Here is a 25,051-nt window from a genome sequence, read left to right on the forward strand (position 1 = left end):
CATTATGACGTGTGATATTTAACGGGAAAGGCATTGAGCTTGGAGTTTGTCTATCTTGAGATACCTTGGTTTTGTGTCTTTTAGGTTGGACGGACTTTTTTTTTTGGGACTTTTGTAATTAATCTAATAATGAGTTTACGTTTGGGGCAGCTTTTTTCTTTGCCAACCTGGCTTCCAGCCTTTTATTGCTCTCCGTGATCCATTCGGCCTCCTTTTCTCTTAGCTTTTCCTCCTTGTCCCACCTCTTCATGATCCGTCTATAATCCTTCCCTTCTCTTTCTTCGAGTCTCCTCTGCTTCTCGACCACCCGTCTTCGATCCCTAGCGACATCGGTTTCTTCGTCACGGGCCCGTCGTCTCAGCGCCTCGACAATCTCCGGCGTCAGCGACCACGGCACCGACAAAACACCCACCAGGAAACGCGCGCGCTCATTCCAGAATTTCACCTCGGCGTTTGTCTCGCGCAGAACCCAGAAACGCTCGAGGACGACATGCATCATCATCGTCGCGCGGAATTTCGATAGGGTTCCCTTGATTTTCACTACTGCGCCGACGCGCAGCGCCGCGGTGTCGATGGGTGAGCGCGCTGTGGATGTTACGTTGATGGTGGTACCACCATCGCTGCCGCTGCTGGTGGTAGTAGTAGTAGTAGTAGTAGTAGTAGTGTTGGGCTGGCTCGTCGCCGTCGCTTTGAGAATGACGACTTCGATGGTGGCGCCACTGCTATCGTCGATATTCAGCACTGTGCGCCGCTCGTACTCGTCGCGCGTGACGACCACGCCTGCCAGGCAGACGAACTGAATTGGATGGTTGTTGTAGAAATAGACATTCTGGCCTGCAAAATCGTCTCTGCTGGTTAGTCGCAGCTAGAAGTATAGACCTCCCTAAAAAAGGAAAAAAAAGAGAAGAAGAAAAAAAGCACACCTTCAAATCCGTCTTTCGGTCGGAGTCGATGGATGTCGGCGATGCTTAGCTTCACCCAGGCGAAATGGGTTGGCGAGGCTGGGAAGCAGAATGCGGGGTAGAAGGGATGCGCTTCGGCCGGGTCGCGCGTGGTGGTGATGGTGGTCCGGGCAGAGGAGGCATCTTTGGCCATGTGGTCATTTTTGGGTCTTCTTGGCTATTCAAGTGTTGTGGAAGTGTCGATAGTCAATAGTAGATATATTGAAGGTCAACTTGGTGTCGGCTGACGACGCGTCTCGGGACGCGAAAATGGCGGGTGGTCACGTGCAGAATTAATCTAGAAATAGGGTAAATTATCCTCTCGTTTATTCGCGTATTCATTGATTCATTTATCTTGGACTATTATACACAAACAGAAATCCGAGGCAGGTGAAACCCACTTCAATATAACAATGGCATTTGATGGCCCTAGGTCGATTAGGTGCCGCCCGATAATGTGGATATGACCATATCTACCAGCTGACTTCGAGAGATACTAAGTTATCGAAAAGGTGAAAAGTGATCAGAATGAGATTTCTTGTAGAATATCAATCTCTGATCTTAGTAAAGTATTTTGGCAATCAGCTAGAGCTTTCATATCAAGCAGATTGTACTTGCGAGAAAGCCGCGAAAGCCGCGAAAGCAATTGGAACCTGCCATAAAGCATCGCTGTAGCTGGTCTGCGGGGAGATGCGTTGGCAATAATCGTGCAAACTCCTAGAATCCTATCTTTGTAGCCTTGTAGCATTGTGACCTGAACCACGCAGCCCATGACCGCTTAGACAGCCACCTCTTCGGACAGCACCTCGTCATTTTTTATCTCAGTCTTGACTGCAAAGGGTGAACAGAGGGAAGTGAGGTCGGAATCTACCAGATACCTGGCTATAAAGTCCTCCTTCTTCATATCTCCACTGTCCACAAGCGCCTTGTCCGCCTCCAGCTTGTCCACAGCTTTGTCGTGCTTATCCAGCTCGCTCAACTTCTGCACCGCGAATGCCTCGGGCTCTTCTGAGTTTGAAAAATCTACCGTACGCTTTACCCACGCGTCATCCCCAAAATGTTGACGCAGATGCGTAAAAGGGAAAGTTCGATGGTCATTGAAGCCGTTTGAGAGGATCATGTGTAACCACATGGCCCCGGAATCTTGGGACCACTTTATGAGGCTGGAAAGTTCCCTCTCTTCGTTCCCGGGCATCTTGGCCTCTTCCTCCTCCAAGATACGCAGAAAAATCTCAAGGTACTTGAAGTACCTAGGGGCCATCTTTGGGGGATCATCTCCTAGATGGCAATCCCACTCAGGGTTGATGGGTCTGTCCTGGAGAAGCCACCACGGTGAGCCAAATAACTGGGCAGGTCCAATATATGACCATTCAAGATCTACTACTCCAACAACAGTGAGATCTTCTTCGCTTCGAACAATCAGATTCGCCAAGCCGAGATCATCGCAAATCAGCTTAAACTTGCAGCTGTTATACTTTGCATTGACCAAATCAGGTATCAAGACTTGTAGCCTCTTGAACTCTTTATAATTGTTCTTACCATCGTATAAACCAAAAACCGAGTTCGGCTGTTGAACAAGCTGCTTCCAGTCTTGCCCAAAAACATGTTGGAAATACTCCGTGGTTGTTGCGAAGCCTTGACTTCGGTCACCTAGAGACGAGATAGCTGTTTAGTTAGTCTACTAGTGCATTGGAGAAATAAGCCGTACCAAAGGTATCAACCCCTCCCACATGGAGGATATTATGCGCCTTGTACGTTAGCGGACGTACAGGGCTCTGAGCCTCAGCCCCCCGGCCATGGCAGACTGCCAATCCGGTCAAAATCTAGTTTGAAAAGCTGGAGTAAAAAGTTCGCAAACTGCCTGTAGATAACTACAATGTCTTTGTCACTGATGTCTTCTCTCATGAGTCTGGTGGGCTTTTCGGCGGTGGGATCGTTGAGAATTTTGCTGAGAGACACGCCTTCAATAAAGTCCATCATGATGAAGGGACCTAGGCCAAGTAGGTTGCTTGCAGCGAGACCCCATGCCTGAACTTTTGGAACGGGAATGGTCGTCTTGTCGCGAATGAGAGTCAGAGCTGTCACCTCCATGGCAACCTTCTCGTCGGCGTGCTCTGTAGAGACCATCCCCCCACGAGGGAAACGAACCATCCAGGCAGTGCCGTCACTAAAGACCACCTTCAGGCCGGCATTGTATGCACCGTTATAAAAGCTGCCGTCGACTTGGCAGGGAAGCTTGTCGGGGTGGAATGTCGACACCCACGGGCAGAGACGGCCTGTTTGGAGCGCCCCGGCCACCTTGTCGACCCAGAGTAGATCTTGCACATCGTGGACAGTATCAACAAGCGAGTTGACTTGCATAATGTCTGATTTTGAGGTCGACCACTATTGTCATGTTCTTGGATGTTGTAGGAGCGAAGTTGACCTCGAAAAGGCGTACACTGGCACGGTGACTGTGACTGGCTAACTACATGCGGCTAGACCGAGTCACACAATGCAAGGCTGCACATACATTGACACAGCTTTGAATTAATTTAAATCATTGGATGTGACTTCTTGTTTTCCAGGAGGAAGCCTGGTTGCCTACAAAATGATCACTTGTTACTCGAATGCGGCGTGGTTGATTAGGCTACGAGGCTGCCTGGACAGCGAGGCGTATTGCCAACACAAACGCCTATATAAGACGAGACATAATCAAGGATCACCCAAATCTTCACAGCTCATATAACTCGTCTCTAAACCATACTTGTTATTTCTCATTAGACGAAAATACAGTTCATTCCTCCCACCAGATCTAGCTTAGCATACATCTACCCACCATGCCTGACATCGATCCTAAGGCTCGGAGAGAAGTTAACAGTGCGCTTATTAACTCTGGGAGCACTGCCGTTTCGCGTATGATGGACGCCGCCACTTCCTCTCAAAGGAAGTGTATTGAGAATCAAGCGGAGAGGGCGAGAATTGAGGCTGAGGACAAGGCGAAGGAAGATGCTGCTGTTCGTGCTCCGCCCAAGAAACTCAACACAACCTGCTAAATATGTATACTGACGTTTACTAATAACAGAAGCGTGATGCCTCTAGCTAGACTTGGATTACAATGGAATCCTTCGTTGTTGACTCTACCAACTGGTAGAGAACTGCAATGAACCTTTGTGTTTACCGCTCGGAATCTCTCACTTTCCGCATCGGTGACAGCATGTTTGGAGGAGGGAATATCTCGGGGAGCCTGGGATTTCATCTTGATTGAGCCTGATTTCTGTTGTCGATTTGACTATGTTCTTCATATCTACTCTATTTTTGTTGTATTTTGAGAATAGGTGTAGATTTATATGCGAATATTTAACTGGCCACTACTGAGCTTAGTATGGTCTATTAATCTACAATGCTTTACATTGTTAATATACACACTGTCTTTTATAATAATATTGTATAAGCCTTCCAATATTGCGAGGAGAAAATTGCTCAAGTTTAAACCAAAGATGCCTAAGTGTATCAATGATACAATGGTTTTTGTAAGACTTTGTAACCACTACGCCAAAAAGGGAACCCTTAATGGGGGATTCGGTAAATGGTAGTTTTCCGGTATTCTGACAGTTTTACTTTTCAGCTTCAAGTGTTAATCCGAATTCGGTCTTATCTATCTTCACGTGATAACTAACGTCTTGCGGTATAAGCCAGATATCTGGGGTATAGTTACCCCACAAATTTTGTTACTCTAATCGGTTATAATGCCGGTTTGCGAGAAATACCGCAAAGCATTTCGGTCAATGGATCCCGGTTGCGGGGGGAAGTTTCCCCAGATGAGCTTGTCTCCATAGCCTTGCATCTAAATGGGGCCATATCGGCTTAATATAAATAAAGTCCCCCGGGATTGTATAAATTGATATGTAGGTTTTGGTTTTATCGATATTGCCATTACCATAGACTTCTCTTTATTTTTGTCAAGATGTTCCTACAAAACGCTCAGGGGCACACGCTTCAGTATGGAATCACTGCTGCTTGCGGTGCTGGATTTCTTCTCTTCGGCTATGATCAGGGTGTTTTTGGGGGATTACTGGACAATGAGCCCTTCCTGAAAACCTTTGGCTATCCTGGGACTACAATTCAAGGACAGATCGTGGCCACGTACGATATCGGCTGCATTATCGGGACCCTGATATCCATGTATGCCGGTGACATGTTAGGTCGCCGAAGATCTATTCTAATTGGCTGTGTGATTTTGATAATTGGTGCTGTCATTCAAACAGCTTCATATTCTCTCGCACAGATGATTGTTGGTCGCGTGGTTGCAGGGGTCGGAAATGGAATGAATACCATCGCTATTCCTATCTGGCAAGCAGAAACCGCACGACCTAAGGATCGAGGAAAACTTATTGTTTTCCAGCTGGTGACGAATATCTTTGGTATTGTGATTACGAATGTAAGTACCAGTCTTGACGATGACTAAATTTAATTGCTGACCACGTCGTAGTGGATGAACTACGGCTTCACTTTTATCCCAAACTCGCCTGTGAGCTGGCGATTTCCGTTAGCATTCCAGTGTTTTTTTGCAATCGTCACTATTATGTTGGTCCTTGTCACTCCAGAATCGCCACGGTGGCTTATTATGAAAAATCGCGTTTCCGAAGCACAACATATCCTCGCTAGACTCTTGATGAAACCAGAAGATGACCCTGTCGTTGTCAGCGAGATTCAAAATTCGGTTGCTAGTGTTCACCACGAGGCCGAAGTGCAACAGTCTGTGGCTCTCAAAGAGATATTCACTCGTAACAGCAAGCAGCAGACGCTTCGTCGTATGATTCTAGGAGCTGGAACTGCATTTTTCCAACAGGTCGGAGGTACCAACGTCATTGCATACTATCTCCCAGTGGTCCTTACGCGCTCTGTGGGGCTGAGCAGTCGCATGGCTCTGGTATTGTCTGCTGTCGACTCCATGTCTCTCATGTTCTGGGGCTCAATTGCAGCGCTTTTGATCGACCGAGTTGGACGAAAGAAGTTGATGCTCATAGGTGTGGCGGCAAGCAGTGTCTGCTTTGCTCTCGTTGCCGTGGGTTTACGATACGGTGGGCCAGATAATAAAGGCATGTCCGTTATGGCTATCGTTTTCATTTTTGCCTATTATGTCTTCTATGGGATCTCGCTGCTCTCGATTCCTTACATATACCCCGCCGAGATTAACTCTCAGAAAATGCGCAATATCGGCACTTCTTTCGCAACAGCAGTCAACTGGATCTTTGTTTACGTTGTTGTCGTGGTCACCCCTACTGCAATCCAGAATATCCAATGGCGATACTACATGCTCTACGCCATTTTCAACTTCTGTTTCATTCCACTTATCCATTACTTTTATGTCGAGACTGCAACTTTGTCTCTGGAACAGGTTGATAGGCTTTTTGAGATCAAACATGATGCTGGAAAAAACATGAGCTGGGCAGATGCTACTCGGATTGCACGTACTGAGAGCGATGATTTGCAGATGACTGTGGAGAAGGATGTGGCTGATGCGGAGCACTGTGAGACTGCTCCCTGAGGAATAGCTAGAGTATTTCTAGGATTGCCCATGTCACATGGAGAAGGGACACTAAACTAGGATGCTGGGAAATTCTTGCTTTGAGTCTAATGACATATCAATATGAGGTTTTGTTTTAACAACAACTAAATATCATCTTTGTTAAAATAGTCTTTGAACCTCCAATGCTATTTCTCTAAATTTTCACACTCAAAAATGGTAGTATGTCGGGAACCTGAAAGCAAGGATGTTATGACTAGCCTCCTTAGGCACTAAAGGTCTTGGTTTTAATCGGACATTGGGTTCCGAAAAGGCTTTCCTGCTCTGCTTCGTGGCACCGAAATGTAAGGCTGCCCATCCACAGAATAAGCATATAAAGTAAACAGAAGTCTTTGTTCTCTTTCTGATATTCAAGCCCCTGGCATAGCCATCTCTTTGTTTCGTTCTCTTGTCACGACCATGGCTCCCCAGAAACTTCGTGTCGGTATCGCGGGCCTTGGGCGAATGGGTATGTATTTCACTCCGGCAGAATTTGCAATACACCTAAACATGAATAGGCAAGCGCCATGCAAACAACTTCCATGAGCTCACTCCTCGTGCAAATGTGGTAGCTGCGAGTACCCCTGATGCGGTTGAACGTGACTGGGCAGCGGAGAACCTCCACGGAATACAAATTTTTAAGGATTACGATGATATGCTTGAAAACGCTGATCTGGAAGCTGTCGTTGTTGCCAGCGTCACCGCTGTGCATGCAGAGCAAGCTCTCAAGGCAATAAGGAAGGGTCTTCATGTTCTGTGCGAGAAGCCATTGAGCATTGATGTCAACATAGTGCGTTTATTTTGCCATTTCTAGTGGAAATTTGATTCTGACAAGCAATAAAATGGTACAGGCCAGATCCGTCCTCTCTGAATATGAACAGTCACTCAAAAAACATCCCCAGCAGAAAGTGATGTGCGGCTTCTCCCGTCGTTTCGATGCATCATATCGTGAAGCCTATGAGAGAGTCGAGAAGAACGAATTCGGACCCCCAGTGCTCTTTCGTTCCCAAACGGCAGATATGCATGATTCATCCGGATTCTTCGTTGAATACGCGAAGACAAGCGGTGGTATTTTTGTAGATTGCTCCATCCACGATATAGACCTCATGCTCTGGTTCCTGGGTGAGAAGCGTCAAGTCAAGAGTCTACAAGCGGTCGGTGTAGTCAGCGTCCATCCAGGACTAGAACTTAGCAACGACCGGGATAACGCAATCGCCACTGTGGAGTTTGAGGGTGGTAAAATAGCCGCTTTGTATTGTTCGCGAATGATGGCGGCCGGACAGGAAGATACTTCGGAAATAATTTGCGAGAAGGGCTCCGTGAGAGTAAACATGCAAGTGAGAAAAAATCACGTCGAAATCCATGACTCACTGGGGGCCAGACGTGAGCTGCCACGGCATTATTACGAGCGATTCCGGGAGGCGTTCATCACCGAGGCAAATGAGTTCACGGCATGTTGTTTGGATGATACCCAGCCTCCGATAAGCCTGCAAAGCTCAGTCAAAGCTGTTTTTCTTGGTCAGCAATTACAGCGAAGTTTGATTAGTGGCGAGAAGATCTACTTTGGTGAGAGATCCATCAAGATTTAGATAGTACCAGTACCTTCTGCATGCCTTATCCTACGACTTTGATCAAGTGTATGTAAACAAATTTTCTTCCTATCCCCTATTGGCGCGTGTAGCTCTGTAGATCCGGTTTGCAGTAGTTTCACCGCAATGGAATATAGAAATGTTTTTGCGAGTGCGGGAATTATCCCGATGAGCGGAAATACTGAAAGAGAAAATCCGTCCTTCTCTTAGTAGAAATTGATATTTGTACTATCCGTGGATTTGAATGTCCGTGTACCGAGCAACACATTGCTCTTCAAGAAATCCACCTGATGCTCTATGCAAAATCATGTATATGTAAGTATATCTATTGAGATTAATCTGGCTACTGTCTCTTGCCAGACATGGCTTTAAAGGTGCTAGTAGAGCAGCATACAGAATTTCCAAGAAACAAAGAGCATGAATCAAATACTACCGCGAAATATTCAATTATCTGAAACGAGTGGATTAAAAACAGAAGAGTTTTGGATACAATTTAGATCATTCGATGGGTTTATTCCCCTTGCAAGAACATCAGTCATACTCAATATACCAATCCCCGTCCAAATGTATGGATAGACCCGTAGACAAGAGTATTATTCACCATCGCAGAACCTTTGTAGGGAAATACTCATCAATGAGCTCGAGATAATAGGGCTGGATCTTGTTAGCATGTGACTGCATAAATAATGTGTTTAGATAGAGGCCTCACCTTTAGTTCTTCAACGTTGGGCACATCGTCACTCTTGGAGTACAAATCGTAGGGATTGAAAGCACGGACAGCCTCTAGCATCTTCTTATCATGTTCGTTCATAAGCTCATGATAAGCATTCTCGCGATGCCATGGGTAAAATGAATGGTAGCGAATCATGGCAAGACCCTCGTCGGGAATGGTCGACTGATCCTTGACAATGTGGTAAAGGTATTCATCATGCCCCCAAGAGAGCATGACGTTCTCCAGTCCACAGCCGGGGGAGTAGATACCAAATTTGGTACTATAGATTGGATTCTCAAAATCCTCATTCTTCCTGAAAGACTCAGTTCCGAAGATTATTTTATTGTCAAAGGCACACCCGACGGGGAACGTGTCTCCAACGACATCCCATTGGCCCTGGGCACCAAAGAAGAAAAGTAACTTCCCAAGGTCGTGAATCAATCCGACAAGCTGCATCCAGCGGGGTTTGCCCTCTTTGCGGATTGCTTCTGCGGATTGTAGGAGATGAGTCACTTGAGACTCTTGAGTGTCAGGATCACACTCGTCAATGAAAGTGTTCAACTTCTCCATTGCTTCCCAGACAGTCATATGAGCGCGGGTCTTATTGTGGAAGTCATTCCGCGCCTTCAAGTTGAAGGAAACGGTTTGTAAGGTGTGCTGCTGGGCATAAAAGTTCTTGACCTGATCGCAGGCATCATCGAATTGGCGAAAGGTTGTCTTGTCCTTGGCTTTGTCAAACTCGGCATCGTCGTAGATATCTTTCCCGGCTTGCTTTGCGTTTGCCTTGAGGACATTGACGACGTCGATATTATCTGAAGTGGCCTCGAGGTTAGCCGAAGCTGGTTGAAGTATGGTGGAAACCATCTCGATCTCTTCACGGCTCAATATAAATCTGTATTACTAAAACAAGAGACAATCAATGGTACCGGTTGACAACAACAAAAGAGGCCCGAAGCAAACATGCCGTTGAATTTATATCATTGAACATACTCCAAGATATAACAGAATACGGAAAACGCTTTCCAGCAGTTGAAGTGCAGTTATTCTAAAGAACTTTTAAAATGTTCGAGTAACTCTCCAATTCCCGGGATTTCCTAGGCTTTCGGACATCTGGAAGATGCGATAGCTCTGCTCATGTGGTCATACTCTTGGTGATTACGGAGAATAGCTCCCGGAACTTCATAGACTACTACGCGAGTTAAAACAAGCATAAATGTTGGAACAAAGATATGATATCTATAAGAAATAAATCAAAAATCCAGGCCTGTAATTTGAATATTTGCGTCATCTCACTGACCATGATGGGAAATTTGGAAATCACGGTCGCAGTAACCTCACCTTTTCAACATTTGAAAGCGGAATATTTCTTCTGAGAAAGCACGTTTTGAATCTCTCCCTGTATCATCATGACTTAGCTGAATCCAGCCATTTGCTTCCCCATATATCTCATCTCATAGTGGGTCCGTCGTATACAACTTGGTTAATTCAAGCATCCCCCACCATCCCGCTAGTCTCGGCTTCATTTCCGAGAGGAGAACGGAAACCCAACTCCGATTTGAATAATATATTGCTTTTGACTCTAATACAAATGCAAATTGTATTCTTCTTCTATTAAAGTTGTGCCCGAATTCCTGGCCACACACGCTACACATCATGCTTTCGAATAAACTGGCTATTGCCAGTTTATCACTAGGCCAACACCCTTCTCACTGTCTAGACCAAAAGATCAAGGTCGCAGCAGAAGCAGGTTACAAAGGCATTGAAATCGTCTATTTTGAGCTGGAGGCATTTTCTAAATCTCAAGCGATCTCGATTTTTGAGGGCGCCGAGAAAATTCGTGCGTTGTGTCAAGGGCTCAATTTAGGCATAGTTTCTCTGGCGCCTTTCGAGAACTACGAGGGGGACCCATCGCCTCTAAGCGATAGATTATCGAAAGCTACCCACTGGGTTGGGGTTGCTCGAGCTCTCCGCGCCACATATATCCAAATTCCATCAAATTTCAAATCCGACGCTATTGGCGACAGAAACATAGTCATCAGTGAACTCCAGCAATTGGCTGACATTGGAAGCGCGGAGCAACCGGTCATTTCGATTGCATACGAATATTTATCTTGGGGAACGCACTGTTCGACATGGGAAACCGCTCTGCAATATGTCAACCAAGTCGATCGACCGAATTTTGGCCTGTGTCTAGATACTTTCCATGAAGCCACGAAACTTTGGGGTGACCCTTTCGCCCCTTCTGGCCGATTCCCCAACTCAGATGAAGTCCTCCGCAACTCACTCGATCGCTTTCTTGCCAATTGTCCTGTTGAAAAGATCTTCTTCATCCAGTTATCCGATGGCGAAAGATTTGAACCTCCATTCTCCAAAGATCATCCGTGGTATGTGGAAGGTGAGGCACCGCAATTCACCTGGTCCAAACATGCACGGCCGTTTCCATTTGAGCATGATAAAGGAGCATACCTCCCTGTTTACGAGATTTCTGAAGCCTGGATTCGTGCGACAGGATTTAAAGGATGGGTCTCGCTTGAGATCTTTGATCGACGTATGCGGGATGATGACAGTCGGCTAGAGACTGCTGCTAAGAGGGGAATAGAGTCGTGGAAAACCCTTCTCGAAAAAGTGAGAGCTAATAGCTTAAAAGCACACTTGTAGACTGAGAAACTGCGAGGAAAGGAGTTAATAGGGCGTGATTGTATGTATTCGTACTAGGAAGGTACATGGCAGTAATTCGCTATCTCTGTATGAGCCTTCGTGGGTACAATGTGTTATTGTTAAACATGGGTAATTGCTACACAGCACATGATATTAGGGCTAGAGTATGCATGGGACTTGTACAGCAACCTGAGGCTGCGTGCGTGAGCTGGAATCTGTTCCAATAAAACGATTGGAGTTAGTATAGAATGCGTTTAATACAACCAAAATTTGAACAGTCATAAGCATAAGCTGGTCCATTCATTTATTATCATAGTTTCAAAAATCATCATAAGCTACATATGTAAAATTAGTGTTAATTACATCATTTGATACATGTATGTCAACTGGAGTATATCAATATCGAAACATTAGTATTCGTGAATAACCAATCAAACGTCCGTACCATAGGCTTGGAAGTACTCATCTAGACTGCTTAAGTCTAGCCCCAAAGTATTGCACCGCAATTATAGGTATCAGACTCGCAATAACCGAAACGCCCACCATGATACCAGCAGAATCCTTGATCCCGGCCGACTCAAACATGCTCGGAAACCAAAACGGGCCAATAAACCCCCAAATCTGACGAACAACATTGGCGAAAATGCCAATATCCGCAGATTCGGTAGGATAGCAATCTACCATGTAGGTAAAGACGCTCGTCGTGATGATTTGGGCTCCAAACGTCGAAATCCCAATGCCTACAACGGGCGAGACATCATATACATTTGGAGGTAGATCGGCGGTCCGGAATCCCCAGACCAAGAAACCAGCAATCATTGTCGCATATCCAATGTATGCCAACCACAGGCGAAACTCGGGCCGAGGATTTTGCCCCTGATGTCGTCGCGTATAAGCGGCCATTGCAAAGTCACCCAATGGCCCCGCGGCTTGTTCACCGATAATTCCGCCTATAATCATGCCCAGGAACTGCAGCCCAATCTGCTGCGTGTTGAAGTGAAATTTCTCTCCGAAAATTTGCGGGATTTCGACAGTCAGGAGGACAAAAGCAAAGTTGAAAACGACTGCGTAAGCAGCTGTGGTGATCCATACAACATGGTGTCTTGCTACGGCAAGGGGCAGGACAAGATCGACAGCGCGAAGTGGCTTTTGAGAGAATCTACGAAGGCCAAAATACCTAGCTTGAAACGAAAACCTCTGGCGCGATGAGACGAGGGTAGCTTCAAAGTTTGTTTCCGGGCTGAGGAAAAAGTAAAGGATGAACTGAGCGAGGTTGATCTGAGAAGAGTTAATCTCAAAGATATATAGAAATAGAATCTCCGATACAAGAGCTTAGTGGATAAAGATGATCTTACAATCGCAAAGATCCAGTAAATCCAGCGCCATCCAATATGAAAAGTTACAAAGCCCATCAAGAATGGACCAAGCGATGGGCCGAGAGTGACCATCAATCTTGAATCAGTCAGTCAGCACAGAATCCTTATACTCAAGACGAGAGCCCCACGCACGTCCAGATGCCCATTTTCTGGCCTCGTTGGTGGCTGAAAAACATCTGCGTCACAACCTTGGTCCCTAGAGCCATGGCGGGTGCAATGAAGAAAGCCACCAACAAACGCGAGATTGACATGGCACCATAGCTCTTACTGCGAGCACATCCCACGTTGCAGACGGCCGCGCAAAACGTACCGATCAACCACATAGGACGCATGCCAATTCTGGTTGAAATCGGTTTCCACACCAAAGGGGCAACTGTTTGACCAGGCGAATTTAGCGGATATTACTTGAACGAAGTTATTTGCACGGTTACCTCCTAGCATGGCAATCTGCATGCTCGTAAAATAAGTGGCTGCCTGAAGAGAAGCTCCCATTTCTTCAGCCATGCCGCTGTATGCTGGAATGATCCCGGCACCCATGATAAGACACATCATGGCGTGAAACGAAACCAGGAAGAGGTTGGTATTTTTCTGCCACGAAGGCCAATTCAAGGGGTCCTCAGGGAACTCGGATGGCAGAGGAACGAGGTCCAGCGTGCCATGTCGGTCTAGAAGGAATTCCCTGTGAGAAGCGCGGAGGACTCCGGATTCGACATTCTCCAGCTCCAGCGAACTAGACGCTTTCACAGGCTCTTCCATAGTTGCAAATATTTGGACTCCGTTGATTGTACGTATCAATCAATGAAAAGCCGAAAAAAAAAAGAGAGACAGAGTAGTAAGACATTATTAGCTCATGTTGAACAAGGCATAGGGGGATTTTTATCCTCCGGCAAAACAATCGGACAACTTTTCCCCGACAATCAAAGGCTGAAATTACATGTAAAGATTGGACTTGGATGTGGGACGCATTTCGGCGGGACGGAACAAAGGAACCAGACGTAACCATCAATTGATATCCCCATCACGAATCGTCCCACCACCGGCTGCAGTCCCACGCGCGAGGCTTCAACCTAAAAAACCGTCTGAAATGGTCTCGCACTACTGGCAGGTTTCCCATTCCATTTTCTTAGCGTCTTCCGGCAGGATGATGCAGGATGGGTGCTGAAAATAGGGTTGAAACGGTCCCCGCATTTTGTGAATTGCGGGGATAAGCTTCTTTTTTTTAGCGCCTCATGGTTTACATCTTGACGTATTTACACATTACTAAAAGTCTGGAAAGCGTCTCGTTTTTATTTGATTATTTGGCCAGATCACGGCATACCGGTGTCCATCATTCTCTTCTTCGGATTCCTCGGCATGTGCTCCTGTCGCTCCCTCTCTTCCTTGGAAACTTCGTCGACATTCCTACCCCTCTCATCTGCCTCCTGCTTCTTGTTCGCCTGCTTGTGTCCTTCTGTCGCCACAGCTAAGATCTCATTCTCTAGCCCCGGCACAAACTCCCACTGTATACCAGCCGCAGTCAACATCTTGCAGCCCTGCGACTCGCCCACGAACGTGCCCGGTTCTTTGACCCCAAAATACACTTTATCAATCCCATTGTTGACATCTGTACTATTCTGTCTCGTCTGGATAATGCGTTTGACACAGGGCGTGTTCCCGCTTAGTCGAACCCCGCATGGCTCCATGGTCACGTATAGCAGTATCTTTTTCCCCTCCTTGGCCGGAAATGCGTCGGCGACATTTTCCTCGTAGACTTTATGGGTGGCCGCATAGTTCAGTAAGCAGCTTTGCTCGGCGTGTGTGTTACCGGGCAGCTCGAGGGTGTACCCGGTCGAGAGCAGTTTGTCATCGGCTGTCGCATTCGGCGTGTCATCACGTAGCACCAGGAGAGCGCCGACTCGAAAGTTTGTCGGTCGTGCCGGTGATTTTTCGGCCAGGGTCAGGCATTTTCGTAGATATTTGAGGTGCGTAGATTCTGGCGGCGACGAAGGCGAGGAGGGGTCGAGGGATTGAGACGGGGTTGCGGCGAATGTGGTCATGCTTTTTGTTTTTCCTCACGTGAAGTTGGTGACTAGGTGACAATAGATGTATTTTCTTTGTTAGAAGAATACTAGAATGATCCAATGCCCTGCTTGGTTTGTTGGACGTCGTTGTTACTTTCACGGTGTTGATTGACCCCGCGACAGAGCTGTCGAGCTGGTGTGGAGCCATGACGTAGATATATCCTAAAATAGACTAGCGTGGTGTTCATTTCTTCACTATTGATAGAGAGCTTTTGCAGGGGGCTGTTAAGATGACCTACGTTCATTTATGGGGAGTAAAAGAAATACGTGCTCATGAAACATATTCTAGTGGACCTGTGGCCTCAAAAGAACTGTGGAAGGAGCTAGGAGAGATGTGTCTCTGGATCGCGGGCCTTGTTAGGAAATTGATCGTTCTCACTATTTTCCTGTTGATACTAATATGTTGGGTATTGGGAGGTATCCACGTCGATACGCTGAGCACGCGAATACGACGAGGCAATAGGACGTACTGAAATAGCGTGGATTAAATTTCATGCAATTCATGGAATGAACTATTACCGGTCTAGTCAAAGCAAGAGCCCCCTCAGGATGCATCTGCCTATTGGCTCGGGATTCCTCTAGGCTGGCACTCCAAAGATGACCCCTATACATTCTACGAGTCAGACAGCAGCAGCTCTATTGGACTTAATGGCACGGTTGCGGAGACTGCAGGAACCTAAACAAGAACGGGCCACAATTCGCAGGCTACAGTAACTCCACTAGCACTGGCCCAGACGTACATTGGACCACAAGATGGGTGCGCAAGAGTTGGTTGTATCCATTATGAGTAATTGTGAATCTTTCATCGTTGCCATTTCGAGTCTAACCGGAAGGGGAAATTGCTGATATAAATACCAATGTATCATCTCATTTTCGATATCAATAACAAGACAATCAAAATGGATAAAACACGTCTTTTCCCTTCATCTAGTCCCCACCTGCCCACTGTTTCAACTCCGCTCTCCATCCTCGACGCCACTGTTGCTCGATTCTCCGCCACGGGTGCGGTATGGTTGTTCGAACATATCCCCGAGGATATCAATGAAACCGAATTTATCGATCGCCTGTGCTCGTCGTTTGTGGATGCCCTTGGTGACTTTGAACACTGGGCAGGCCAGCTGCAGTGGGCACCGGTACGACCAGGGGGTTCGCACACACAACGCTTCAACCGACCTATAATCATCTATGGCGACTATAACGACCCCGGTGTTGAATGGAGCGTCGTGCGACATCCATCCATCCCGGTACAGTCGTTGGCCCCCTCGGCTTCAGAGCGCGCACTAGGAAAAGGAGTCTGGATAGGAGACGATTTCGCGCAGAGTCTGTTTCTCTCGGATACGCCACTGCCATTGCACGATCTGCGTGAATTTGAAGATCTCCCCGCCATGCAGATACAGCTCAATCTGTTCAATGATGGGGGATACGGAATTGGCATCAAAATGGCTCATTCGTTGGCCGATGCCCAGTCGCTGATGGTGTTTGTTCATCACTGGGCGGCTAAAAGTCGCAAATTGTTCTCTTCCACGGACACCTCTTCTCTCATGGATGCTCCTATCTTCGATCCGAGACTGCTGGATACACATGCCGCAGGAGACATTGATGGACCAGCCGCTGATCCTGCATTGGTCTCTATAGCTCGCCAGCTCCCACTACACCGGTTTGACTGGTGGCGCATCGACGATCCTGGATATTCGGATTTTTCTATTCCAGCGACAGAGAATTCCAAACCGTCGCCGGAGATTCTCTCTCAGGTAGAGATATCGCCTTCCACCCCCGGGCCATGGACAACGTGGGACATTTCCCGACCGGTGCGATACACACAGCTGCACTATCACGGAACCGAGCTCGATCGCCTGAAGGAACAGGCGCGTGCGGATGGTCGTCCGGACATATCCCGGTTGGATGCGTTGCTGGCCCATATGTGGGCGGTGATCAACCGTGCTCGCGGTCATGGTGATTCGACCGAGGATGTCTTTCTTAACATTACGCTGGGGGCGCGCGCTCGTGTATCGCCTCCATTGCCCGAATCATTCATCGGCTCGCCGGTGTTCAACACTCATATCAAGGCTTCGGGCGCTTCTGTCTGTGATTCCAGTGTAGGTCAAACAGCGAGCCAGATCCGGGATACGATGCTGCAATTCACGCCTGACGCGATGGGCGCCATGCTACATGACGCGGCGCATGAGGTTTCTCCACAGCGACTGTGGCAGGCGTTTCTAGGCACACAACATACATTGGCGACATCTTGGCTACGGCTTAAAGTATATCAGGTAGACTTTGTTGGTTCCAAGCAGCAACCGCGATATGTACATGCGGTGATGCCCAAGATGGATGGTTGTCTGCAGGTGATGGATTCAGGGGTGGATGATGGGGGCATCGATATCGCTCTGTATTTAGATGCAGAGGCGATGGAAAATCTTTTGGTGGATAAAAAGTTACATGTTTGACTAGATTAAATGCTAGTGGGAGCTAAATGCGAAGGTTTCAGCAGCGACAAAAATGATGCCGCGCGAGGTTTATCACGACGACGACAATGATAACGATGATGGATGTTTCAATATGGGACCTTACGTGTAATCTTATGAAAACGCGTCTCGTGTGCCTACTAAGTCTTGCACTATTATGCTCATGTATGTAGAAAAGTATTGTCAGCCTATAGAAAAGACTAAATACAAACAATGCCAATAAAGAAACATCTAAAAATAGGTAACTAAACTCGTCATCAACCCTGCTGTGCTCTCCACGCGCTCCTTTTGCGGTATACATCTTTGCGGAAAGTCTGCTTCAGCACTTCTATCTCCTGCATATCCAACGGCAGTGCGGCTTGGACAGCACCAACACCACACAGCCCATTCGTGCGATCAATGAACCAGGCGAGAGTCAATCCGCCGCCCCATGTCAATGTTCGTTCACCATACCAGCCCTCCACATCCTCGAGTGTGAGCAGACCCCCCAAACCATGGCCCATTTTCGTCGTTGGGTCGATACCAACGCGGAAGAAGACGCCCTTAGGGCCCGCGAGCTCGGCCTGTTGGCTAGCTGTCGCTGCGGGGCTAAGGTGGTGTTGGAACATATCGTCAACGGTAGCAGGCTTGAGCAGCTTACTATTGTTTGCGAGCAGCGAGTGAAGAATCTTGACATAGCTAGCCCCGGACATGAACAAACCGTGACCGCCAAAGTCCCCGCGCGTGACCTTGTTCATCTCACCTCCACCCCCGAGAACAGCGCGGCCTTGAGCTTCCGGGTCTTGCGGATTGAGGTCGACAAGACGAGGATGCAGGTCCTCACGAGTGACAGGGTAGAACTCGGCGTCAGAGATGCCAAGCGGGTCGAAGATGCGCTGCTGCATACGCTCACACAGTGAGACACCCGTCACTCGCTCTACAATTCGACCAGCCCAGTCAAGCCCAGAGCCGTACATCCATCCGGTCCCAGGCTGGAAGCCAAGTGGGTATGCAAACAGCTCCTCGACGAGTCGGCGGTTGTCTTCATGTCTTGTACCCGCGAACTTCTCGCGCCACCGAGCGATAAGCGGGTCCATGAAATGATAACACAGGCCAGAGCTATGGGTGAGTAGCATTTCGAGCGTGATGGGTCCAGCTACAGGTTCAATCTGAGGCTCTCCATCGTCGTTGAAGCCGGTGATGACACCCTTGTCAGACAGCTCTGGTGCAATGGCTGACAAGTCCCCGGTTAGGGTTAGGAGGCCGTCCTCTACACATTGCAGGGCGGCGATGGAGGCGACCAACTTGGTCGCCGAGGCTAGGAACAGCACATCGTCAGTTTGCTGAGGATACTTTTCGCCTGAAAGCAAAGTACGTTCGCCCAGGGCCTTGTCGTAAACAAAACGGCCTTCGGCGTCGATGGCACAGATCACGGCGCCGTTGATTTTGCCGGCGTCAATTGCGGCTTGGAAGCTAGTCTCGATATCGTCCGCCATGCCGCAGAGAAATAGTCCAACTGGTATTAACAGATGTTGCCACTTGGACGATGTTCGTATAAATTCAAATACAATTGCGGATTTGGTTGCCCCACGCTTGAGATTCCGTCTTGGCAACGGGGTTCGGAATTCTATATAGTTTGCATGCTCCGTTCGTGATGTCACCGACTCGACTTGGATATCCTCATTATTGTATCGCGTGAGTTCTATGCCATCAACTTCCTGTAGACCAGAGCAATTTTGGATAGAAATAGGTTCACCTTGGCGGCGTCCCGACGCTGACAAAAGTTTGAAAAACAAGGCGATTTATTTCGGTCTTGGTAAATTGCCGAATCAAGTCGCTGTCCGCCTTTAAGAATACCTCAAATCCAAATTGCCAATTGATACCTACACTTAAATAGTCATAAAATTGCCTACAAGAGTAAAAACGGCACGTTGTACAGGCGGCTCGCGGCGGTTCACCACACGCCTATTAGGGTTACCGACCGTCCAAATCCGGAAATTCTTAGAATCGGTACGAGCGGCTGTCCTGAGAAATTTGGCAGAATAGGAATATTTCAACACACCGATAGAGAAAGCATTATCCAACCTTTTTAAGTAACTTTTTGTCTAATACAATTCTGAATACTGATATCAGCTCAATTCTGCTTGTATACTACATTTAGGAAAGATAATCTGTCTATATGGTACACACATTCACATCTAAATAATTATTAATTACCCAGTCGACCATTGAAGATTGCAATCATGTCGTCCCCGGAAACCGTCCACCGAGCCGGCTCCATGCATTTTTAATCTCCAAATCTTCATTACCTGCTTTTATAGGTATCAAGAAATCATTACCATCCTCCTCTTCCATATACATGACCGCATCATCCTATAGATACTACTATTAGCCTCGAAATTTCCGAGGAAAAACGACAATTCAACGAGAGCTTACCTTTCCCAAACTCAACTTGATCGACCCCTCTATATCCGGACGTGACTGGTACACGCTGGATACCTCCCGCCCCTGGATCATGGCTAGTATGTTCTGAATAACAATTTCCGCCTGAAAGAAACCCGCACGTCCCATTTTCGGACTACCGGTTTCGGCAACATCGCCAATGGCAAATATATTTGACAGAGCGGCGGTGTCTTCCTTGGAATCGGCTATTATTTGCAGCGTCGGTTGTACGCGGATCTCTTTTGTGCTCGGGGATATGATTCCGGCGGCCAGGTCTTGCACAATTGCGGAGTTTGGGGTTTGGCCGGCGCATGGTATCTTGAGACCGTTGTCATTAGCAATTTTGCTCACCCATATTAAATATAAAAAAAAATTCTTACAATTAGGTCGTATTCCTGTCGTTTGCCACTCGGAAACAGCAATACATTCTCCTCCGTCACGATCTCTGGTCGTTCCCCGAGTCGCACATGTATACCCATTTCGCGCATCTTTCCAGCGACATGATCATGCAATCTTGGTCCGAATCTTTGTAATAACCTTTCTCTCGAGTGAACAATGGTAACGTCCTTATCTGGATGGAAATATTTGATATCCGTCGCCAATTCCACGCCGACTGCTCCTCCGCCCACGACAGCAATGCGGTTTGCCGTCTGGATATTCTCCTGCACTGTCTGTAGCTCTCTGCATCCGTCTTTCTTTTCTGTAGCAATGCCTTTCGAAGGAAGACCTTGTCTCGAGCCGGTAGCAATAACCAGATACGAGAACTCAATAGCCTCCCCAGACTCCAAATAAACTCTACCGTCCTTGATACTCGTCACGATATCTCGGATACGTCGAAAGGAGCCCTTTGGCGCAGCGTTCTCCAGCATATCGTACGGGATAAAGGCATATTCCTCATGACCGGCCAGAACCGAGTAGCGGGGGAAATTGAACAAGTAGTTGAAATGTGATTTTCTTTCGATCATCGTTACCCGGTACCCTGTTGGAATAGTCTCTGTTAGACGCTGTGCAACCTGAAGTCCTGTGAAGGATCCGCCGATGACGACGATTTCCTTTGGAGATGGTACTGTGCGGTAGGTCCATCGGTGTGCTAGAGCGAGAAGGCGTTGGCTGAGGAGTTGGAGAGCGAATGGAAAGAGGATAGTGGCGCATTTGAGGCCGAATCTAAGCTTGTCATTGGACATGACGGGGGATTTTAACTAAAATTCTTGGACAAGAGACACTCTAATCATGTTAGTTGAAAATGAATAAGAGCCAACTTTCGAAACGGATGGGCAGGATCACAGTTTAAATGGTAGGTCTAAGGGGCGACGATGAAGACTCTATAACACGCTGTATTAAATACTATTAGTTAACGACCGGTATCGCTACTTCACAGTAAATAACAATAGCATGAATTTGTCTTATTACCGACTCCGATTTCCGCGTCGGACTTTCCGCGGAGGCCGAGTCTAAAAGGCTACTCATTGGTGAAGCGTCGTATGAAACGTAAGTGACAATAGACATCCTTCAGGAAAATCATATGCTAGCTGACTAGGCTGCGAGCTAGGCAACAGAAAAGGGCGTATTTGATCATTTGATCAGATAAGATCCCCGCTAATAATAGGTAAAGTCGGGCCCGGTCGATACAAGGCCGAGCGGCCCCGTCCAACTCTTTCTGTTTCCCATTTTTCGATATTTTCTTGGATATTTTCTCAGCAGCCTCTTTTTGCTGGTGCCGACAATAACAAACTGATTTTTTAAGTGTTCTAGTCGTGTCGAATGCCGGGTTGCTATGGTCTATCCGATCTGCACCCTTACCCACACTCGCCCCCTGACCGTCATTATCTGGAGGCATCAATTGTATCATGCCCTCACCTTCCACGTTGTATTTTAAAGACACCCACGCTCATGTATATCTTAAATCGCTCTTTTCTGAAATCCGTTGTCCTACTTCTTGTTTTTCTTTTCTTTTCTTTCTTTTCTTTTTGGAAATGATATCTTGTTTCACCCTATTTATCCTAGCAACTATATAAAATTTAGTCTTCCTTAGTTTTCCCCAAGCCCGGTGTACTTTTTGCTGTAACCGAGTCTTTTAGTCTGTTTAGGGCGGAAGCCATATCCCCTGTATTCCGAGCCAAGTCCTCAAACGCTCGAAGCAGGTTTTGTGTTTTCACAGTCGGACCTTCCTTATATTTCAGCAGTTTCGAGATGGGTTTTAATGCAGTAATAGATCTTTCCTCTTCTAAATATAATCGGGAGGGATCCAACATCGAAATAGAAGTAGCCATATTACTACTATTGTTTATGACACTGGAAGGTTGAACGGTGTTCAATATATCATCAGCCTTGCCTTCGTTCTGGCCGGCGGTGGTCTGTCCATGAACAACCCGGTATTTGACAGTGATTTGGAACCCTAGGGGCATCTCCTCCTTGCACACGAGTCCATCAGATTCTGTGGTCAAAGAAGATTGGAGTCTCCCAGTCTCAGACCTTATGTCGAACTTGGTCGCGCGAGGGGACGCTTGGATTTCCTCTGCCGCCTTCACTAAACCCGGCGTCCACAGTATATGTGCCACAGTGCAATGGTCATGTAAAATACCGAGAACGAGGTCTGCGTCGAGTGTCTCCGGTATCGGATAGTACTCCTTCCTAGCATATGTCGTCGAATAGAAAAAGGAAGACATGAAGGCGGTGTTATAGGCCTGTGAGAGTTAGAGAATACTGTATGCCCCATAACTCACTCACTGGCAATCAAGGAGAAAAGAAAGCCGTCGAAACCAACAACACCTCTTTGGGGCGGAGCGGTTAGTTCCCATAGCCATAGATAATGATTGGCTGGGACGGTGAATGAGAAAATCCGAATCCGAATCCGAATCTACTGGCTTCCTTTTAGCAGAGTATGAAAGGTGTATTTGATATTTGATCAGATAAGAACTCCGGTAATGATGGGGTAAAGTCGGGCCCGGTTGATACAAGGCCGAGCGGTTTCGGATCCGACGGCCCAGCCGGTGATCTGTTAGAATGTGGACCGTGGATTTTGACAAGAATCAATCATTCCAGTCATGAATAAAAGAAGAGATCTAGCTTGATCCGAACGGCGAAAATAGTGTTAGTGCGAAGTTGGGATGTATTGTTGTATGAAGCTGATAGGGCAACCCCGAGTGGGGCAGCGGCGCGTCGCGTGCCCAGATTGACCTGATTGATCCTCTTCCTGCACTCACTATCAGCATCACTGCTTCAGATTGAAAATGTCCACAGACGACGAGCTGGGCGACCCGCCAGCCTCCATCAACCCATACGAGGTTCTGGAGATCGACGAAAAGGCATCGGCAGACGAAGTCAAGAGCGCATACAGGAAGAAGGCGCTGAGGCATCATCCCGGTAGACAAATCCGCATACTACACGTTAACAAAAGTCTCTAATTAATCCCAACGCAGACAAGGCATCGCCCGAAACAAGAGACAAAGCCAAAGAGAAATTCCAGCAAATCGCATTCGCATACGCTATTCTTTCTGACGAGCGTCGCCGTCGCCGATATGATCTCACCGGCAACACATCGGAATCACTTGACCTGGAAGATGACAACTTTGACTGGACACAGTTCTACCAAGAACAGTTCTCGGGAATGGTTGATTCCTCCGCCATAGACAAAATAAAGAAAGAATACCAAGACTCAGAGGAGGAGCGAGCGGACCTCCTTGCTGCTTTTGAACAGTTCAAGGGCGACTTGGACCGTGTCTACGAGGTGGTTATGCTTAGCAGCGTCTTGGACGACGACGAGCGCTTCCGCACTATAATCGACAAGGCGATCGCCGACAGAGAAGTCAAGGGCTGGAAAAACTACACTGAAGAATCCGAAAACAAACGCAAGAAGAGGCTGAAGCGTGCACAGGAGGAGGCTGCAGAAGCTGAAGAAGCGGCCAAGGAACTCGAGGAAAAGGGAACCGCTAAGAAAAAGGGCAAAAAGAAGAAAGCCACCAAAGAAGACGATAACACGCTGGCAGCTTTGATCCAACAACGCCAGCAATCTCGGGCTGCGAATTTCTTCGATGATCTTGAAGCCAAGTATGCGCCCAAAGGGAAAGGCAAAAAGCGCTCTGCCGCAGACGAGCCGCCTGACGAGGCGTTTGCGGCTGTCGGTGCCCGCAAGGCATCGGGAAAGGACGGGGGTAAAACCCGAGGCAAGCGTTCGAAAGCATAGAATAAGACCAGCAGCTGGATGTTGGTTGGTCGATGAGTACGACGAAATCTCGTGGCTGATGGGGATTCGGATCCTGCCGAGGTGGGCTATCCGGGTTGACCCCGACTCAGTCGAGTCTGCATGTAGGAAGCGATGGCGTTATGGCGGTCAATATCAAATTCGGCAATTTTGGGTGCCCAATCTCAGAGTAACAAAATAAATAAGTAATAGTGAACTTGTGGTTAGTAACTGCTTATCCAATCCAGGTGCATACTGCACTCTGCTGAGCAAGGCCTCGTTTTCCCGAATATGAGCCGTTTGTAGGAGCATCTGGCCGGCCTCTTTCTTCGACTGGCTAGCCCCATGCATTAGCCCATAGTCGCGAGGACGCCTTGGCGTTAGCTTGGGTAACGTTATTTGCCACGTTTTGATAGGCAGAAACGCCAAGATCTGGCGATGAGGGCCCCTGGTCATGGCCTGGAGTCCTTAGCCCTGCAAAGTGAAACAGCGGAAGGCTAAAAGGCTTAACTATGGAGCAAGTGTTGGCTCTTTGAGTAGCTGATCTGTTGGACGGAACCAGTAATGATCAGGCTTTGCAGCATCAACAGCGATAACGCGAAATACCATCCGAGATAATGCACTTGCCAAGCCGTGTGATGTGTCCCTTGCTTTTGCTGCTATCACTCTTCCGTACGCCGACCCGGACGTCGAGTCGAGAATCGAGATAATAATAAGGAGCCTATTAGTCGCAGCGTAATTCCTTCGCCTCTGGTTCAGCAGTGGATGCAGTCTCGACCCCGTTATTCGTGATGCCGAGCCCTTAGTTCACCGTCCAAGCCTCCTTTTACCCCGCGAGCCAAGCTGATGGCCGGCCATTGCTAGGCTATGAAAAAGGAATTGATTCGCACAATCGATACTTAAAATCACTGGTCCCCAGTTACAGCGCCGTTTTCCTGCTTGTTTGTGTCTCTTGCAGCAAGCTGAAGCCGAAGCCGTACAGAGCGCGAGTTCAGAGAAGACAACAGAACAGAAGGAAGAAATAGCAGCTTCCCCAGAGCAGGAAGGAAGGCACCACCCGCACCCGCACCCGCACCTGCCACAGTGCCACAGTGCCACCAC

At 47.6% G+C, this 25,051-nt stretch overlaps 13 protein-coding genes across 13 annotated transcripts; 5 read left to right on the forward strand and 8 right to left on the reverse strand.

The window, feature by feature from the left end:
- Window positions 1-118: 118 nt before the first annotated feature.
- On the reverse strand, window positions 119-1,095 carry TRUGW13939_08682 (uncharacterized protein; the record flags this gene model as incomplete). The annotated part of the gene is made up of 2 exons (XM_035491811.1): window positions 119-846; window positions 924-1,095. The coding sequence occupies 2 exons, from the start codon at window positions 1,093-1,095 to the stop codon at window positions 119-121; spliced, it is 900 nt and encodes a 299-aa protein (XP_035347704.1).
- Window positions 1,096-1,719: 624 nt separating this feature from the next.
- TRUGW13939_08683 (uncharacterized protein) lies at window positions 1,720-3,302 on the reverse strand (the record flags this gene model as incomplete). Its single annotated transcript, XM_035491812.1, has 3 exons — window positions 1,720-2,591; window positions 2,650-2,764; window positions 2,817-3,302. The coding sequence occupies 3 exons, from the start codon at window positions 3,300-3,302 to the stop codon at window positions 1,720-1,722; spliced, it is 1,473 nt and encodes a 490-aa protein (XP_035347705.1).
- Window positions 3,303-4,887: 1,585 nt separating this feature from the next.
- On the forward strand, window positions 4,888-6,471 carry TRUGW13939_08684 (uncharacterized protein; the record flags this gene model as incomplete). The annotated part of the gene is made up of 2 exons (XM_035491813.1): window positions 4,888-5,361; window positions 5,413-6,471. The coding sequence occupies 2 exons, from the start codon at window positions 4,888-4,890 to the stop codon at window positions 6,469-6,471; spliced, it is 1,533 nt and encodes a 510-aa protein (XP_035347706.1).
- Window positions 6,472-6,909: 438 nt separating this feature from the next.
- Window positions 6,910-8,078, forward strand: TRUGW13939_08685 (uncharacterized protein; the record flags this gene model as incomplete). Its single annotated transcript, XM_035491814.1, has 3 exons — window positions 6,910-6,958; window positions 7,008-7,279; window positions 7,341-8,078. The coding sequence occupies 3 exons, from the start codon at window positions 6,910-6,912 to the stop codon at window positions 8,076-8,078; spliced, it is 1,059 nt and encodes a 352-aa protein (XP_035347707.1).
- Window positions 8,079-8,675: 597 nt separating this feature from the next.
- TRUGW13939_08686 (uncharacterized protein) lies at window positions 8,676-9,654 on the reverse strand (the record flags this gene model as incomplete). The annotated part of the gene is made up of 2 exons (XM_035491815.1): window positions 8,676-8,732; window positions 8,788-9,654. 2 exons carry the CDS (start codon window positions 9,652-9,654, stop codon window positions 8,676-8,678), a joined length of 924 nt encoding a protein of 307 aa, XP_035347708.1.
- Window positions 9,655-10,443: 789 nt separating this feature from the next.
- TRUGW13939_08687 (uncharacterized protein) lies at window positions 10,444-11,448 on the forward strand (the record flags this gene model as incomplete). Its single annotated transcript, XM_035491816.1, has 1 exon — window positions 10,444-11,448. One exon carries the CDS (start codon window positions 10,444-10,446, stop codon window positions 11,446-11,448), a length of 1,005 nt encoding a protein of 334 aa, XP_035347709.1.
- Window positions 11,449-11,910: 462 nt separating this feature from the next.
- TRUGW13939_08688 (uncharacterized protein) lies at window positions 11,911-13,580 on the reverse strand (the record flags this gene model as incomplete). Its single annotated transcript, XM_035491817.1, has 4 exons — window positions 11,911-12,726; window positions 12,804-12,900; window positions 12,957-13,197; window positions 13,256-13,580. The coding sequence occupies 4 exons, from the start codon at window positions 13,578-13,580 to the stop codon at window positions 11,911-11,913; spliced, it is 1,479 nt and encodes a 492-aa protein (XP_035347710.1).
- A 551-nt stretch (window positions 13,581-14,131) lies between these two features.
- On the reverse strand, window positions 14,132-14,860 carry TRUGW13939_08689 (uncharacterized protein; the record flags this gene model as incomplete). The annotated part of the gene is made up of 1 exon (XM_035491818.1): window positions 14,132-14,860. The coding sequence occupies one exon, from the start codon at window positions 14,858-14,860 to the stop codon at window positions 14,132-14,134; it is 729 nt and encodes a 242-aa protein (XP_035347711.1).
- A 923-nt stretch (window positions 14,861-15,783) lies between these two features.
- Window positions 15,784-17,331, forward strand: TRUGW13939_08690 (uncharacterized protein; the record flags this gene model as incomplete). Its single annotated transcript, XM_035491819.1, has 1 exon — window positions 15,784-17,331. One exon carries the CDS (start codon window positions 15,784-15,786, stop codon window positions 17,329-17,331), a length of 1,548 nt encoding a protein of 515 aa, XP_035347712.1.
- Window positions 17,332-17,606: 275 nt separating this feature from the next.
- On the reverse strand, window positions 17,607-18,824 carry TRUGW13939_08691 (uncharacterized protein; the record flags this gene model as incomplete). The annotated part of the gene is made up of 1 exon (XM_035491820.1): window positions 17,607-18,824. The coding sequence occupies one exon, from the start codon at window positions 18,822-18,824 to the stop codon at window positions 17,607-17,609; it is 1,218 nt and encodes a 405-aa protein (XP_035347713.1).
- A 745-nt stretch (window positions 18,825-19,569) lies between these two features.
- TRUGW13939_08692 (uncharacterized protein) lies at window positions 19,570-20,954 on the reverse strand (the record flags this gene model as incomplete). The annotated part of the gene is made up of 3 exons (XM_035491821.1): window positions 19,570-19,701; window positions 19,765-20,088; window positions 20,151-20,954. The coding sequence occupies 3 exons, from the start codon at window positions 20,952-20,954 to the stop codon at window positions 19,570-19,572; spliced, it is 1,260 nt and encodes a 419-aa protein (XP_035347714.1).
- An 834-nt stretch (window positions 20,955-21,788) lies between these two features.
- On the reverse strand, window positions 21,789-22,436 carry TRUGW13939_08693 (uncharacterized protein; the record flags this gene model as incomplete). The annotated part of the gene is made up of 1 exon (XM_035491822.1): window positions 21,789-22,436. One exon carries the CDS (start codon window positions 22,434-22,436, stop codon window positions 21,789-21,791), a length of 648 nt encoding a protein of 215 aa, XP_035347715.1.
- A 564-nt stretch (window positions 22,437-23,000) lies between these two features.
- On the forward strand, window positions 23,001-23,953 carry TRUGW13939_08694 (uncharacterized protein; the record flags this gene model as incomplete). Its single annotated transcript, XM_035491823.1, has 2 exons — window positions 23,001-23,133; window positions 23,190-23,953. 2 exons carry the CDS (start codon window positions 23,001-23,003, stop codon window positions 23,951-23,953), a joined length of 897 nt encoding a protein of 298 aa, XP_035347716.1.
- Between the last annotated feature and the right edge of the window lie 1,098 nt (window positions 23,954-25,051).

This window comes from Talaromyces rugulosus, chromosome V, assembly GCF_013368755.1.
Source record: "Talaromyces rugulosus chromosome V, complete sequence".
Classification (NCBI taxonomy): Eukaryota; Fungi; Ascomycota; class Eurotiomycetes; order Eurotiales; family Trichocomaceae; genus Talaromyces; species Talaromyces rugulosus.